General features: G+C 47.3%; 1 protein-coding gene across 3 annotated transcripts in view; it reads left to right on the top strand.

Annotated features, from left to right (window-relative positions):
• KDM5A (lysine demethylase 5A) overlaps positions 1-18,892 on the top strand; it is a 749,711-nt gene that overhangs the window by 156,368 nt on the left and 574,451 nt on the right. For all 3 annotated transcript variants that reach the window (XM_078673709.1, XM_078673710.1, XM_078673708.1), the window contains one exon: positions 17,924-18,105. In XM_078673709.1, the coding sequence (XP_078529835.1) occupies positions 17,924-18,105 (182 nt within the window). The remainder of the gene's footprint in view (positions 1-17,923; positions 18,106-18,892) is intronic.

Consider the following 18,892-nt stretch of genomic DNA (forward strand, 5'->3'; position numbering starts at 1 on the left):
AGGTATGACCAAGTGGGAGAGAACCATGTTTACAAGGATTGGAACAGCCAAGTTTTTACTGTTTCCCTGAATTCCAGATGGTTCGAGATGTATCTAATAGGCAATGGCAACTCATTCCATGCCTTAGATGCTCCAAGCATAAAGCGTCTGCCTCCCCAGTTAGCTCTTCTACTCCGGGGAACCTGGACCAGTTTTGCTTCTGATGAACGCAGGGCTCTCCTCGGCACATACCAGTGAGGGTTTTGTCTAAGGTATTTAGGGCTAAGCCCATAAAGATATTTATGAACTATGCACAGAGCCTTAAAACAGACCGCTTTTTGACGGGCAGCCAGTGAAGCTTCTTTAAATCTGCGGAGACTGATGCAAATTTAGGTGTTTTCATCAATAGTCTGGCTGCCGCGTTCTGCAGGAGCTTAAGTTTTGCAGTGTGAATCTTTCTGGATTCACTATGCTGTGCATATTCCGCAATCTGGTGGTTGGGTCCGGAATCGTAGTCTTTTTTTTCTCTCTCTTTTTTTTTTTTTTTTTTTGTAGCCCTGGTGGGCGTTGACGTCCCATCATTTGGTGTACCTTCGGTGAGGTCGGCATGCTTCCGGCGGAAGCTTCCACCCTTGGGCGCCATCTTCAGATTCTTTTTTTCGCCGTTGGGTCTGGATCGTCGCGTGAAGCTCCAGAAGTTTTGGAGGAGAAAAGGAGGAAATACAACAACTCTTCGACGGTAAAGACCTGAGAAGATTGGGAGAAGAAGACCATCAGAGAAGAGACGACGAAGAAAGGGAAGAACCTCGAGATCTTCGACGTCCTTGGAGGAATGCGCACACAGGGGGCCCCCTGAGCGCAGGGATGTACAAGACACCCTTTAAATTCTGCAAAAACTGCCACTACAAGTTCGCGCAGAAGGACCAGCACCCGGTCTGCAACCTCTGCCTGCCAATCGACCACGAGAACAGAGACTGCAACGCCTGCCCCGTCTTCAAGCCGAAGACACTCCGAGTTCGAGAGAGACAGAGGACAGCTCACCACATGATGCAGGGCAAAGGCCAGGCCCCGACGCTTTACGAACTGGGCCTCTCCACCGACGACGAGGATAACATAGCAGAGGGTCCAGATGACTTCACGGTCACAGAGACCGATAAGAAAACGTCTGACAAGGTAGGAGAGTCTACGACCCCGAGAACCTCCACAGGGCCTCGAAAGCCAGAGGCAGACTCTCAGAAGTCAGAGTCCAGAGCCTCGAAAGGAGCACCGGCGCCGAAAACTTCGACGACCGTAACTGCATCCTCCGAAAAAGAGCCCAGCGGATCCTTCGAGAAGGACTCCCGGGGGCCGAAGACCGGTGAAAAGCAAAGGTCGTCGAAGCAAGCCCCCGAAAAAGGGTCTTCGACTTCGAAGGAAAAGGAGCCGAAAAAACCTTCGACGTCGATGACGCCGTCGAAGAGAGCAGCCGAAACGCTCGACGACGAGCAGGCCGCACAGATGGAGAGAAAGAAAGGAAGGCTCGAGGCCGAGATGGAGAACATCCTTCAGAGAAAGAAAGACTTCGATGAAAAGATGAGAAGTTACAGGATCCCTTCCAAGCCGGGAGCAGCAGTCAAGCTACGGCTCAGGATCCTCGACGGCCCAAGACCAGGAATGGCAGGACATCGAGGCCGAAAACCCGGAGGAGGCTGTGGAGACATACCCCTCGAGGCCTTCGCCGCCGGATGACATTGGGGCATACAATGAGGTCGTCAGGAAGGCAGCAGCAGCTTATGGGGTTAAGCTGGAAAAGGAGAAGCCAAAAGCAGATTTCCTGCTGGAAACATTGCTCCCCACGCAGACAAGAAGCCAATTCTTGCCCATGCTGAAAAGTATCACAGACCACGGGAAGGAAGCGTTCAAGGACCCGGCTACATGCAGATCAGTAACGCCGAGGATGGAGAAGAAATACAAATTCTCCTCCCAGGACCCTGCTTACATCAAGGGGTCCGTCACAGCAGATTCAATAATCGCTGCAACGGCCAGAAGAAGGGCCAACGTCCCAACAACATCTGGGCCTCCACCTGACAAGGAAGCAGGAGGATGGACCTGACGGGCAGAAAAATAGAGAGGAACGCCGCAACGCACTGGTGATTGGCTAACTCCAACGCCCTCCTGAATAGACATCAATACCAGCATTGGGATGAGATCGGCTAATTGCTCAACCACCTCCCGGAGCAATACCGTGAGAGGGGATCACACCTTGTGGAAGGGGGGAAAAGCATTGCTAACTCGTGCCTGAAGACATCCTTGGATGGGGCTGAAACATCCAGCAGATTGATGGCTATAGGCATCACAGAGAGAAGGCAAGCCTGGCTCAGGATCTCATGCTTCAAAACTGAGGTTCAGAACAACATCCTGAACACACCCTTCAATGGTGAAACACTGTTGGAGCCCCAGTTGATGAGAAACTCACCCAACTGAAGAAAGACAACGAGACGGCAAGGTCCATGGGGGCTCTGCAATTCAGGGGGATGAGAAGGGGCACTCCTACACGGAGGCCGAACGGCAGGGGTGGAAACCAGCAAGGACAATCACACCAGGCGTTCCACCAGGGGCAACAGAGTGACAGCCAAGGTCACCAGGGCCAGCAGAGGCAAAACTGGAACTATCAGAACAGGGGCCAGTCCTTTCGATCAAGAGGAAACGGACGGGGCCAGAGAAGGAGAGGCGGTGAACAACCCCCCTCTAAGTGACTGCACACGGGAAAAGGTGCTCACCCACCCGAACCCTCCGGGGGAGGAGCACGGAAAAACAAAGAGGAGAGGGCTACAGGGACAAGACACAAAGGAACATGTAACACCAGTAGTAGGCAGGCTGAGATTTTTTCTCCAGGATTGGAGAAAAATATCCACAGACAAGTAGATACTCAACATCATGCAGTTCGGATACTGCATAGAGTTGGAAAAGAGACCACCAAACAGAAAACCAAAGAAAAGAGAGCACTCGGGAAGAGAGCTGCAATTGCTCCAAGAGGAAGCTCAAGAACTCCTCCTCAAAGAGGCCATCGAACCGGTCCCATTCAAAGAACGGAACAGGGGAGTGTACTCAAGCTACTTCCTGGTGCCAAAAGTGGACGAAAGCCTAAGACCCATCCTGGATCTACGGTTCCTAAACAAATATGTAAAGACCCAAAAATTCAAGATGACGTCCCTACAAGAGGTCATCCCGCAGATAAAGGCTGGGGACTTCTTGTCCACCATAGACCTCAGAGATGCGTACCTGCACATCCCCATGAACAGGCAGCACAAGCACATGCTAAGATTCACAGTAAACAAGGATCACTACCAATTCACAACCCTGGCATTCGGTCTAAAGTCCGCACCAAGGGTGTTCACCAAATGCCTCGCAGCAGTGGCTGCACATCTGCGAAGAAAGGGGATACACGTGTACCCCTACCTCGACGACTGGCTCATAAAGGCAAGCTCTTACAGGACATGCATGGATCATGCAGAGCAGGTTACAAGAACGCTAACAGGCCTGGGATTCTCCATACACTGGGGAAAATGCTCAATGGAACCGGAGCAGGTGAAGATCTTCCTGGGAGCTCAAATCTACACCGTCCAATGCATGGTGTTACCCAGCGAAAAGATAACACTCCGCCTACTGAGGGAGAAACGTCACTACCAGAAGGGGCGAGCTCTGACAGTGAGGACAGTGAGCAAGATCTTGGGAATGATGGCGTCATGCATACACCTGGTCCCCAATGTACGCCTACAGATGAGAGCACTCCAAGAGTGGCTGCAAGAGCAATGGTCACAAGCTACAGGAAGTTGGGAGGATCTAGTGGTTGTAACGCACAGGGTGCAGGAAGAAATAAAGTGGTGGACCAAAGAAAGGATAACAATAGGGAAACCTCTAACACCACCGGACCCAACAGTGACCATCACCACAGACGCATCCCAGAAGGGATGGGGCGCACACATGAACAGGCTCAGAGTGAGGGGTCTGTGGAGCCCTACAGATGCGGTCAGACACATCAATTATCTGGAGCTGAAAACAGTGTTGCTAGCCCTCAAGGCCTTTCAGAAACACCTGTACAGCCAGAAGGTGCTGATACAAACAGACAACACCACAACGATGTTTTACATCAACAAACCGGGGGTAACTCAATCATTCCCTCTGTCAAGCTTGGCACAGGAAATCTGGAGATGGGCAATACCACTCAAAATAGACCTGCTAGCCATACGCCTGCCAGGGAAGGACAATGTAGAAGCGGATTGGCTCAGCAGGCAGACTTCATCATCCCACGAGTGGGAACTCAACATACAGGAAACAGAGAGACTATTCAGGAGGTGGGGCACTCCGACAATAGACCTGTTTGCAACACGCCGGAATGCAAAATGCCAATACTTTGCATCCAGGCAACCAGAGGCACTATCACAAGGGAATGCCCTATGAATAAGCTGGTCAAAAACATTTTCCTACGCTTTTCCCCCGATACCACTGATCCCCAGGGTTCTCAACAAATGCATGACGAGCAACATGACGCTCATCCTGGTGGCACCACAATGGGCCAGGCAGACCTGGTACTCACAGATAATGGAGATGGCGCAGGGCCCCCCCCACAAGTTCTCGAAAAGAAGAGACCTACTCTCCATGGAAAACAGAGAATTTCTACACCCAGAGCCGGAGAGCCTCAACCTCTCAGCCTGGCTCCTGAGGACTTAAGAGTTCGCACATCTAAAACTACCAGAGAGCACCCTGCGGGTGCTGCGAGAGGCAAGAAGGCCCAGCACACGCCAGTGCTATGGGGAAAAATGGAAAAGATTCACTCAATGGTGCTGCAAGAAAAAACTCCATAGAAAGATGACCAGGGAATCAACGGTGCTAAGGTACCTCACGCACCTAATAAAAGCTAAGCTAAGCTCATCCTCGCTGAGGGTACACCGGGCAGCGATTGTGGCATACACAAGAGGAGAAACCGGGAGAAGCTTCTTTACATCTCAAGTCGTTAAAAAGATTCCAGGAAGGGGCTAAAAGAATAGCGCCACCAAAAAGAATGCCGCCACCGGCTTGGAACCTGAATGTGGTACTGACAGAGCTCATGAAAGCACCTTTCGAACCCATCCACAAAGCATCACTGCAAATGCTGACAATGAAAGCGGCCTTTCTGGTAGCAATTACCTCGCTACGCAGGGTGAGCGAACTGCAGGCACTAACACTGCAGGAACTCTACATCCAGATACACAGTGACAGGGCCGTGATGAGAACAGACCCGCACTTCATGCCAAAGGTGGTGTCAAGGTTTCACATGAATCAGAGTATTCAGATTCCTAGCTTCTTCCAAAACCCCACGACAAGCGCTGAGAGGGCGCTCCACACTCTAGACGCAAGAAGGGCAGTGATGCATTACATTGAAAGGACGAAGGGACACAGGAAGACAAAACAGTTCTTCGTATCCTTCGCAAACAGTTACATGGGTAAACCAGTGACTAAGAACACCATAGCTCGATGGATCGCACAAACAATACAATTCTGCCACAAGCAAGCGGGCCAGGAGCTAACAGGAGGGGCACAGGCCCACTCGACCAGGAAGAAAGGAGCAACAATTGCCTTTCTGGCCAACACACCAATTCAAGACATATGCCTGGCGGCAACATGGGTTTCAGTGCACACGTTCACTAAGCACTATTGCGTGGATGTACTAATGAACAAAGAAGCACAAGTAGTACAAAAGGTGCTTCAACATATATTCAACAACCAGCGCTCATCTTCCACCCAACCGCCACAAAAGTAACGAAAACCGCTACAAAATCTATGCACAGCATAGTGAATCCAGAAAGATTCACGCTGCAAAACGAATAGTTTCTTACCGGACAGTGTAGTTTTGCAGCTTGAAGATCTTTCTGGATTCACTAGCGAACCCACCCGCCTCCGCCAGAAAGATGAGGCTGGAGAAGAAGGTGGAGACACATGGAAATAAAGACGTCGGTACACCAAATGGTGGGACGTCGACGCCCACCTGGGCTACAAAAAAAATGAAAAAGAGAAAAAAGACTACGATTCCGGGCCCAACCACCAGATTGCGGAATATGCACAGCATAGTGAATCCAGAAAGATCTTCAAGCTGCAAAACTACACCGACAGGTAAGAAACTATTTGTTTTCTTAACAGGCCCTCTTGCATGTTCAAATACAGGCCATTGCAATAGTCCAGTTTTGACATGACTAGTGCCGTGACAATGGTTTTTCGACTGGCCGAAGGGAGAAAAGGAAGGATTTTTTTACAGGACCTTATGATAAAAGAGGTGGAAGAAATCACGGCATTCACCTGGCCCTTAAGGCAAAGTTTATTGTCTATAAAGACTCCCAAATGTTTTACTTTTGAGACTGGTTGAGGAGGAGGACGCAATTCTGCCGGCCACCAGCTGGCTGACCAGAAATTTGCATTGTTGCCGAAGAGGATCACCTCCGTTTTACTTGAATTGAGTTTCAAGCAGTTTTGATTCATCCACCCACCTACGGCTGATAAGCAATCTTGAAAACGGGAAGCTGTATCATGTGGCTTGTCCGGAAGCAGCGACACCACAATTTGTGTGTCGTCTGCGTATGAAGTCAAATTGAACCCAAACAGTTCGATCAGAGGAGCCAATTGAGCCACATATACATTAAATACAGTCGGACTGATAGAGGATCCCTGAGGGACCCCACAGGGCAGCGAGAAGGGTTTGGAAGTATAGCGCCCCAATGTCACCATTTGAACCCTATCGGAGAGAAAGGATTTAAGCAGTCTCCAGGCTGCCCCTTCTACTCTGATCTCATGCAACCTGTCCATCAAACGACTGTGATGGACCGTGTCGAAAGCCGCAGAGAGATCCAACATTATCAGAGCAGCATGTCCTCCCTATACTAACTCTAATCTTGTCTGTGGATTTCAACAGGGCCGATTCCATGCTGTGTCCACCCCGAAACCCGTATTGCATGTGATTAGGCTATGCGAGGTTTCTAGGAAAGCGCTAAGTTGGGTGTTCATGACTTTTTCCACTATTTTGGCCGGTACCGGAAGTCTGGAGATCGGTCAAAAATTATTAGAATCCTTTGGATCTAAATTCTGCTTCTTTAATAGGGGCAATATAGAGGCATTTTTCCAGATCTTAGGGAAATAACCTACCTCAAACATTAAGTTAAAAGTGGAGGTTAAATATGAGGCAACAGGTTGCACCGTTAATTTAATGGTGGATAAAGGAAATGGATCCAAAGGAGAGCCAGATTTAGCCGACGAGATCATTTTAGAAGTTTCAAAAACTGAAACTGGGAGGAATTTTTCGAAACTGACGGTATCGTGAGCTGGTGAAGAAATACAGGGACTAGCAGGAGGCTGGTACTGTGTTATAGCACTTTCCAGCGAAAGAAAGATAGTGTTCACTTTGTTATAAAAAAGTTCCGCGATGTCATCGCTCAACTCTTGACAGGTCTCAATAAGTGGGGGGGCAGGATTGGCCAATTTGGTTACAGTTTTAAATAATTCCTTCATCGAGTTTTTTGCCTCCTTGATTTGATCTGCAAAATATTCCTGTTTAGTTTTCTCTAGTAGTAATTTATATTTTGCCAGGGTCTTCTTATATTCTGATCGGGCTGAAGCTGAATAACTCTGTCTCCAGACTCTTTCCGCTCTTTTTCAGACCGTTTTTATGTCCCTGAGCTCTTGGGAATACCACGAGGCCGAAGGACTCCGTCTAATAAAGTGTCTAAGTTTATATGGAGCTAGACTGTCCCCATCGGAAGTCAGCCAGTTGTTGTATTTTAAAGTTACCTGGTCTAAATCCAAGGACTGTTCAGGTACTGAGGAGGACAAAAGGTCCACCAAGTCCTTTGGATTTATCTTGTTCCAGGTTTTGCAAAGAGAAGACTTCGCCGCTGGTTTCTTTATATACCTATTGGGTACCGCTACATTGAACAGTACCACCTTATGAACTGACCAAGCCAGGGTGATCATATTCACAAAGTCAAGCTTGGTGTTGTTACAGAAAATCCCATCCAGCAGATGACCTGCTGTGTGCGTGGCCCCCCTGACTTTCTGACTAAGGCCGACACGATTCATAAAATCTAATAAGCCACAGGTGTCAGGATCTTCCACCTTTTCCAGATGAAAGTTAAAATCGCCTAGCAGAGTGTATGCATCAGAGCGGAGTTTGCTTTCAAGTAAATTACAAGCTTGAGCCACGAATCTATTCCTTGGACCCAGAGGCCTATAGATCAGAGTCCCTTTAAACGAATGCTTATGCGAAAGCTGGAAACAAAATTCAAGTGCTTCACAGTCTTCCTAGGTAGAATTAGCAAAAGAAGCACCAATCAAACTAGGATAGATGATTGCTAGACCGCCTCCCTTTTTATGGGACCGGTTTAGTGTGTGAACTAAATAATTGGGAGGAACCGCTTTTACCAGATCTGGGCTAGACGCTTGATCGGTCCAGGACTCTGTAATAAAAGCAATACTAATAAGTTCATCCTCAATTAAGGTGGCACATTCAGTGCTATGCTTCCCTAAGGATCTGGCATTTTATTTATTTATTTATTTTTTTATTGAAAGATTTTATGTAAACAGCAAGGCAAAAAAGAAATATATTACATACAGTACCGATTCCAAGGCGGGGAAGGAAGAGCAACACAAAGAAACCAGCAATCCATGTAAGAGAGGGGGAGGGGAGGAGGGCAAGGTAAAGTTAAAGCATATACATCACAGTAAGTGGAATGTGGGGTTAGGGGGAAATAGGAACATCTGGGACATCTACAACAGGTGGTGTACATATATCTTGGGAAACAAGGAGGAGAGCAAGGGATTGTGTTCACCCTTGGTGAACGGAGAATACTCCTATTCCCCTGGTCAAGGATTCAGAAAAACAAATGGAGGAGTATCACCCGAAGTAAAGCTAAAAGTTTCCTAACTGGTTTTTTTTTTTCAATGATGGAAAGGAAGGATTCATCCTTTTGTTAGAAACCCCTCACTCACCAACCTAGTGGTGAGTGAGGGGTTAGGAGTGAGGGGCGAGCAGTGGGAAGTAGAAGTAGGTTACTGGCCTTACTCCTCTCTAGGAAACTAATATGTTCTACCACGAGATGAGCCTACCCCCTGCCCGCCGAAGCATTCGAAAGCACTAAACAAAGTTTTTGCTTTTTTAAATGCAAATGCTCTTCTATTTTTGGAGCATTTTTACCACTGGCAATTTCGCCAAGAGGTACATAAGGATTTAGGACAGGGTGTGCCTTTTAGGGGGCCCACACCTCCCATCTCCTTGTTCATGGTCCTGACGAATACCGGGTATTCACCCATATGGTAGAAACATGTTGACCAACCCACCATTACACATATAGAGATACTTTGGTCGTAACTCCCCTTCCAGTATCTCGTTCTCTGTTTTTTAACATTGTCCAGTTGCTTCAAAATAAAATTCATTTTTTAAGTCAAACCAGGACAATTTTTAACATTTATTTTTTCACCTACATTCACAACCTGCTCCACTGTACTACTGGTGTCGAAGCACACCCTGGTGACGCTAGGCCACCAGGGTGGACCCCGATGATGAAGCATGTCACCACTAGGTTGATGAGTGAGGGGTTTCTAACAAATCCTTCCTTTCCATCATTGAAAAAAAAAAAACAGTTAGGAAACTTTTAGCTTTACTTCAGGTGATACTCCTCCATTTGGTTTTTTGGTGTACATATATCTCCACGGTAGCCATTCCAGGGTCCCCATATTCTACACCATTTCCGGGGTCGGCCCCGGGTCAAGTACACAGTCTTTTCCCTGAACATGCACCAGTCCATATTGTCTTTCCATGCCGCGACCGTAGGCGGCCTCGGGGACCCCCACAGTTGAGCAATATCCCTCTTAGCAATCATGGCTCCCAGGGTCACCCACTGTGTTTGCGCTGCATTATGGTCCGTCGGCTCCCAAACATTCAGTATACAGCGTCTAGCCTCCGGCAAGAGGGCAATCCCCGTCACCTCATTCATCACCTCATGTACCTTGCTCCAGAAGGCCACGACCTCACGATACTCCCAGATAATAAAGAGGAATGTCCCCACCTGCCCACATCCAGGCTTACACAGACCATCCTCAGAGAAACCCATGTGGACCAAGCGAGGGCCAGTGATATAAATCCTATGCAGAACCTTAAGTTGAACCAACCGGAGTCAAGCTGGGATCGCGACCTCCTTTGGCGAGTAGATCACAGACTGCCAGTCCTCGTTATCCAGTTCAAGACCGTCGCGTGTCCACAATTCTCGAAGACGCAATAGGAGGTCTGATCTATCATTGATTAGTTTTTTATAAACTAGGGAGATGGCGCTATCGGGCACATATCCATCCAATAATCTATCTTCGAGCGGAGACGATTCTGGAATTACCTCCCCGACCGCGAAACAGAACCTCAAAGCATGGCGAACCTGGATGTAACGGAAGTATTCAGAGTTGCTTAAATCAAATTCCTCCCGCAACGACTCAAATGATTTCACCTGACCCTTGACCCAGAGGTCCCCAATCTTACTAATGCCAATCAGGTCCCATTTATCGAACTCCTTGGTATTCCACAGTTTGCCAAGTTTATCAGAATCAAATAGCGGGGTCGCCCGAGTCAAACGATCCGTCCATCCCGTCGCACTAGTTGCATCCCGCCATAGGCGTACCGCTATCCTCGTAGGTCCCGACAAAGCCCTGATCACCGACTTAGAATACAGTGCCCTATAATAGTTGCCACCAGGCAGAAGCCACCTATCCATAGTGAAGGCGGGGTTCAGGTCGGGACCAAACATACCATGATTAATCGCTCCCAATTGGGATGCCCAATAGTATCGCTTGATATCCGGGAGAGCGATACCCCCGTCGTACCACGGGAGTGTCAGTTTAGCAAGCGAAATACGAGGTCTGCCGTCCCATATCAATTTCCTTTGAAGATCCTCTATTGCCCGAAAATAACTAGAGGCAACGATATCGAAAATATTCTGAAGAGCGTAGAGAAAACGAGGTAGAGACATCATTTTGAAAAGGGCAGCACGACCAAGAGGTGAAAGTGGAAGCCCACGCCAACCCGCAACATCTTGCTTCAATCTGGACATGGGCGGAAGGAGATTACGTTCGTACCGAACTATAGGGTCCAATGAAATATAAGGTATTTAAACCCCGTGTGTGCTATCTGAATGGGACAGTTACGTGGGAGAAGAGGGACGTCGCCCGAGAGGACGTATAGATAGGATTTCGTCCAATTAATAATGAGACCCGAGTTCCGACCAAATGAATTCAAGACATCGCATAACACTATCAAATATTTTCGCGGCGAAGTTAGATATAGTAGTATATCGTCCGCATAAAGTGAAATACGATCTTCGAATTCAGAGGACCACCGAATACCTTTCATCAATGGTTCCCAACGGATCCACGCCGCGAGAGGTTCAAGGGCCAAGGCGAACAGGAGAGGCGACAAAGGACAGCCCTGACGCGTCCCCCTCTCCAGACCAAACGGAGTTGAGACGCGGCCATTAACAACAATTAGCGCCAGGGGGTCCTCGTAAAGTAATCTAACCCAACTGATAAAACCTGGTCCAAACCCAAACTTAGCCAACGCGGCCCATAAATATGACCATTCCACGGTATCAAAGGCCATCGTGGCATCCAACGACGCCAAGATGGCCGGCTCCCGCAACGTCGATGCTCTGCGAGAACACCATGTAGGCGTCGGAGATTCAGGGGGGTGTTCCTATGTGGGATGAAACCGGATTGATCCGGGTGTATCAGCTCACCAATGATGGTGATCAATCTATTGGCCAGGACCTTTGCGAGAATTTTAGGTTCGGCGCGTTTAATAGGGAAATAGGACGATACGACACACACCTGTCTCTGGGCTTCCCATCCTTGTGAATCACCACAATGGTCGCTAAACGCTGATCACGGGGGAGAGAGTCACACTCCAGAGAATCCAAAAACATATCTCGCAGATAGGGAGCAATTTTATCAGGTTTCAGTTTGTAAAGTTCAATAAGTAGGCCGTTAGGACCCATTGCTTTCCCCGATCGCAAAGAGCGAATCGCTAAAGCTACCTCATCTGCTGATCTGCAGCATCCATTTGTTCCCTATCAATGTCAGAGAGTCGGGGCAAGTAGATATCCCGTAACAAGAGATGTGAGTCTTCCTCCGGTCTATCAGAGACCGAGGAGTACACTGTCCGGAAGTGATCCGTGAACTGCTGAACGATCTCTTTAGGGTCAGAAACCCGATCACCACCATCCGTCACAATCACAGGCACCACCCGACTAGCTCTATCCTTCTTAAACAACCACGCAATTAATTTACCAGCCTTATCCCCCGCATCATAAAGGCGTCCCTGCTGCTCTCTACCCATGGCCTTAGCTGCATCGGTGACAAGCCCTGTAGTCAAGTTGCTTCAATCGCAATACATGCATCGCAGCTTGGGTCACCCCCCCCTCAAGTTCTAGCTCCAAGTCTGCTATCTCCGTCTCTATCTTGACCACTGCCTCTTCCTTCTGTTTCTTAACATTCGCTATCAATGACCGGGCCTGACCCCTGAGGACGTTCTTGAAAGCTTCCCAGAGAGATATGGCAGAGGAAACCGAACCCTCGTTCTCCAAAAAATATTGATCAAGGGATTTTACGAAGGCCGTCCGAGTTTTGGGGTTGCGGAGGTACAGGGATTGATCGGGGCCATCCAGCCCTCAGTCTCAGAGCCCAGCTCCAACCGGAGCCACAAAGGAGAGTGATCGGAAATACCACGGGCCAAATGCTTAACCCCGGTGACGGAGAGGGCCTGCGCCGCCGGTACCAGCACATAGTCAATTCTGGAAAGGCTACCGTGCGCACCAGAATGGAAAGTATACTGCTGTTCTACAGGGTGCAACACTCTCCAACAATCAACCAGACCCAGGGTATCCAGGAAATCAGATAGCCAGTTTTGTGCACTTCTCAAATCCCTGGGCGGGTGCCGATCCAAAATACCAGAGACCACCGCATTAAAGTCACCACCCATGAGCAGTGATCCCTCAGGGAGAGCCAGGAGAACCCGCCCTAAGTCCGCAAAAGTAGTCGACTGCAGGCCAGGGGGAACATATACAGAGACCAGAGAGACGGTCTGGCCCTCCCACCTACCCGTAAGAGCAACATAACGCCCTCTATCGTCGAGGACCGTGGAATCAATTTCAAGTGGAAGAGAATTCTTGATCAGGATACCCACCCCTCTGGAACCAGATGAGAATCCGGCATGCGCGGCCAAACGGTACCCCCTCCTGTGCATAGCACGACAAGTATTGCCAATTAAGTGTGTCTCTTGAAGGAGGACCACATCTGGGGAAAGATGCTTCAACAGTTGCACTACGACACTACGTTTTATCCGATCCCCCAAACAATTTACATTCCAACTCAGCAATTTCAGCCCTCTACCCCCATCCCGAAAAAGAAAGAGGATCCAACCCCAAGCAGAATACAGCACCTTGGTCAAACTAGACATCAATAGATTGCCTTGCGAAGAAACACACACATTCCCCAACAAAACCCCCCAAACCCCCCAGCAACATCCTGTTACAATACCCCCCACCCTGCACCCCTGCGGAATAGTAGAAAACACCCCAAACTTGCAGTGTGCCTGTCGCCCCCCCATCTAACTAGGCTACTAGAAGAAAACACAGAGGAGGAAAGAGACCCATTACTGACCCCGCCACCCCCAAAATATATAAATCAAGTCAATTGTCGGGATTATCGAACCACAGTTCGAGGCCCCAGGATACCATCCGCCGGCACCTATTCTTGTTCCGTCGGGCCCCCCTCTGCTCCACCAGACTGTCTCTCCGATGGAGGCTGATTCGAGAGAGTATCAAGCCAGTCCGCCACCACCTCTGGTCGATCGAAAAAGTAAATCTGAAAGAGACAACTAACAGACCTGGTGTTGGTAGACAGCCGCACACATCGCTCTCTGCAGTGGTGGAACACCAAAAACTTGACAAAAGGGCGGCCAGTACTCGAACCTGTTCCACAACTAGTACTTACAGCAGATGCATCTCTCACAGGATAGGGAGCCCATCTCCTACATCATACAACTCAAGGGCAATGGACCAATCAACAAAAATCGTTCCATATCAATCACATAGAGCTGCCAGCAATATTCTTAGCACTCAAAACATTCCAAGTACAAAACAAACCTGTCTTAATCCAGACGGACGTACTATATACAAACACAGGGGGGGACACACTCTCTACAGCTGTCCCAGCTTGCACAGAACATTTGGAGATGGGCCATTCCACAAAACATATATCTGTAAGCAGAACACCTTCCAGGAGTTCACAATCAGATAGCAGATCTGTTAAGTCGACAGACACAACAAATTCACGAATGGGAACTACATCCACAAGTTATTCTACAATTCTTTCACAAGTGGGGTCATCCAGACATAATTCTGTTTGCCACACACGAAAACGCAAAATGCCCAACCTTCGCCGCCAGGTTTCTACACCCGCTGCCCAAGGGCAATGCGATATGGATGAACTGGTCAGGCAGATTTGCGTACGCTTTTTCGCCACTACCACTAATACCACTAATAGTGCACAAGCTACGACAACAGTCGCTCAAACTGATTTTAGTAGCTCCCACATGTGCACGACAACCGTGGTATACAACTCTGCTAGAACTATCCCTAGTTTCACGCCAAAAGCTACGTCTGACACCATCCCTGCTAATGCAGAACCATGGAGACATCAGACATCCAGACCCAAGTCAACTGAATCTGGCGATCTGGCTCCTGAGGTCTTAGAGTTTGGTTATCTTAACCTACCACCAGACTGTATGAATATCATTAACGAAGCCAGGAGACCTACTACTAGAGCTTGCTATGCTGCTAAATGGAAAAGATTTGCCATTTACTGCAACCAAATTGATCCTCTAGATGCTTCCATCCAAAATATCATTTGTTACCTTCTACGTTTACAAAGATGTAACTTGGCATATTCATCTATACGCCTACATCTCGCAGCAATTTCAGTATATTTACAAAATAGACAACATCTGTCTCTATTTAAAGTGCCTGCTATTAAAGCATTTATGGAAGGATTCAAAAGAATCATTCCTCCCAGGTTACCACCCTCTCCATTGTGGAACCTAAACATTGTCCTTACAAGGCTCATGGCACCACCTTTTGAACCTCTACACAAATGTGAACTGCAATTCCTGACATGGAAAACAGCTTTTCTAGTAGCTATTACCTCTCTTAGGAAAGTAAAGGAGATTCCAGCTTTCACTATACAAGAACCATTTTTACAATTACACCGTAACAAAGTGGTTCTCAGAACAAATCCCAAATTCCTTCCAAAAGTCATTACTCCATTTCATTTAAACCAATCTGTAGAGTTACCAGTGTTTTTCCAAAACCCAGAATCTGTAGCAGAAAGAGCTCTACACACACTAGACGTTAACCACTTGAATGCTATGGGAATTCCCCTGCTGTGCTGGGATTCCGGGATCCTCATGCATTCATGACGAGCTGGGCTCGTCATCAGTGTAGCAGCAGGCTACTTCATGATGAGCCCAGCTCGTCATGAGCGTGGAAGGGGTTAAAAGAGCTCTCCTTTATTATATAGATAGGATCAAATCCTTTCGCAAAACAAAGCAATTGTTTGTAGCTTTCTCTCCACCACATAAAGGCAACCCCAGCTCTAAAGCTGTAATTGCAAGGTGGATTGTAAAATGTATACAAATATGCAATCAAAAAGCAAAACGTACATTAACAGTTCCTCCTAGTGCGCTCTCCACACGCAAACTAGAAGCCTCCATGGCTTTCTTAGGGAACATTCCCCTAGAAGACATCTGCAAGGCAGCAACATGGTCTACAACACACACCTTTACTAAACACTATTGTGTTGATGTGCAAGCTAAGCAGCAAGCTGCAGTAGGCCAAGCTGTCTTCAAAACCCTCTTTCGAACTACTGCAACAGATACAGGTGACCACCGCTAAGGGTAGACACTGCTGCACAATCTATGCACAGTGTAAGATCTACAGCTCATATGCCTCGAACGGAAAATGCTACTTACCAGTATGAATCTGTTCTTAGCATGTAGAGCTGCAGATTCTTACACGCCTACCCGCCTCCCCGGGGCCTGCATCTGTTCCAGTTCTATCTTAATTAGATATACACGCATGGACATCCTTTCTTCTTTCTACAAACTCCATAATTTCCCATCATGGCGAAAAACAATCAAAGGATGGAGCCGATGCCCATGCGCACTATCGTCCAAGGGAGGAGTCACCTATCTCGTGACTACAAAGACTGCTTCCAAGACGACAACAACATGCAGTCATCTGAGCCCAACACCAGGTGGCGATCTAATGCACAGTGTAAGAATCTGCAGCTCTACATGCCAAGAACAGAGGCATACTGGTAAGTAGCATTTTCCTTTCACCACAGTTCAGAATTACAAAACAAATGTGCTTAATTTGTACTAATTCGGATATATTCTGCATCATCAGCACAGTTCATTTTTTTGTTTCTTGAAAAAACATCCTAGACCCACTCTTCTCACATACGTACTCAGCAGGATTGTCGCATAAATTCTCTCACTTTGAAGTCCGAGAAAGAAGAAAAGTAAACAGAGTTCTCTGGAAAGACAGAGCCTAACATTTGACCTCTGTCTTTGAATGCACAGCAAATGTGACAAGATAAGAAAAAGCAAGGTTGTGGAAGAATACAGTAAATAAGAATTTGGAAAAAAAAAGGGACAATCTCAAGCTGGACAGCCAAGTGCCAACAAAGCCAGCAAACTAAAAGCCAGAAAATGTGAGTTGCAAACCACAAAGCCAATGGTCAGCTATGGATGTAATGCATTCCCTGGGAAGCTTTCAGAATGTCCACAAGATGCTGTTAGCAAACCAGAAGCTGTCTGATGGGCTTCGACCGAAAAAAGGTCCTATTCACTAGTACTGATCCTTATATAGTATGCTGCCACCACCATACTAGTGTTGCTTAGCTCTTGGTGAAGGCGGTAGCCTTCCATCAATCTGAGGGTAGCGCTTTGGGCGCCCCTCCTTGTCCAATAAGAATTCAATCTGTGAGATGGGCATGTGTCATGATGCACATGCATTATTTATGTTCACCGGTGACAAAAATCAGCATTACGGATCCAGACAACAGTACTGGTGGGCAATTAGGGCAGGTGTATCCATCTATAACCATAGAGTAGTAGAGTTTAGAAAAATAAATGTTTAACAGAGAGGGATATAGTCATGACTGATAGGGTCAGTGGAGCAATTCAACTGAGTCTTTAAAGAACATTTCCAGTTAGCCTTGCCAGGTGGTTTGGACTGGAAACAAGAATGGAAGAATTAAATATTAGCAGCGCATACAACATACATCTCCATAGGTTTACCACTCTTTTTGTTGTTGAGGGTGGAGTAGTAGGCTGAGCAGAGAGTGTTCGAAGTGGTATTAGGATTTTGTGCTGTTGGAAGATGAAAGAGTTTGGAAGAAAAGTAGGATTTCCGTCTGGTGCCTGATGTTATGAGAGACAGTTTTCTATTTAATTTCCATAATAGGCTCTCAGTTGAATAAGGATAATTTAGACATGAGGAGAAGGGAAGAGCTATATGTTTCCTATCTTATCTGATGGACTATGTAAGTAGATAGTTAGACTATTTCCTTATTTTTATTTATTCCTTTTTTGTCTAGATTAGGTGGAATTGAAGAGAAGAATTTCCTGTTCTTTGTGTCTTGTGGGGGTGCTGTTTTGTGGGTTTATTTGGCCCACATCTGGTGCCCATTTGCAGTTGCTGGTGGATCTGTATATGTATTTACATTTAAATATAAAGTATTGCATTATCATCCTTACATGTTCAGATGATTCCTTTAAGGTTATACCTACACCTTTTACATATCTATTGCTGCTGACTTATGTCTCGCTCACTTGTCTTGGCAGGAATATGCAAATTCTGGCTGGAACCTGAATAACCTGCCTGTGCTGGAACAGTCTGTTCTTGCTCACATCAACGTAGATATCTCTGGTATGAAAGTGCCATGGCTGTATGTTGGAATGTGCTTCTCATCCTTTTGTTGGCACATTGAAGACCACTGGAGCTACTCCATCAACTATTTGCACTGGTAGGAAATCTTATTCACTTCAATCTACCCTTCTTGCGGCAACATTTATGTGAACCACAGTACTTAGTAGGTCTTAGTAGGTCTTTCCCCTCTTCGCAAGCTTGTTCTGCCTTCTTTCAGTTACCATATCAGCAAACAAAATAGCTGTGGATTGTTTGACAACTTTTATTGGTGTCTTTCTTCATCTCATCATGATGAAGTTTGGAAGCATCGGCAGGGTTTCTTCAGCAGATTATTCTCCCCCAAATTATAACCATCAAATAGTTTTCAGTTTCCAGACCACATGTGAGAAAGGGCCTCTTTTTGCATGGTTAACCCCCACTTTTTGCCTGGCTTTGATATGGTTTCGATTGTAGTGCACAAGGTCTGTGGCCATCCAGGTCTCCTATGCCAGTGCTCCTTCCCTTAAGACATATCCCCAATTTGTACTTCTACCCCCTGCAAGTCGATAGTAAGTGGTATCCTGGTACCTAGGGCCTGGGATCTTAAAAAGGTCCCCATGGACCCTTCTCACAGGGACCGTGCCACTTCCCTTGCAACTTGCATGCCTTTGCGAGGAGAAAAAACTACAAAGTCGACATGGCATCCTGCCTGGGTTCCATGCAAGACAGCACTTGTGTGAAAGTGCCATCTTTCTTGCATTGGTATGCCCCCACTTTTTGCTGAACTGCTGATGTGCTTTGACTGAGTGTGCCCTGGGCTCCTGCCAAACAGGTACCCAGGGCCTGTGTTCCTTCCCTAAAACTATGTTGAAACTATACCCCATTTGGCATCTCTGGCCACCTAT

The sequence above is a fragment of the Lissotriton helveticus genome, chromosome 1_1 (genome assembly GCF_964261635.1).
Source record: "Lissotriton helveticus chromosome 1_1, aLisHel1.1, whole genome shotgun sequence".
In the NCBI taxonomy this organism is placed as follows: domain Eukaryota; kingdom Metazoa; phylum Chordata; class Amphibia; order Caudata; family Salamandridae; genus Lissotriton; species Lissotriton helveticus.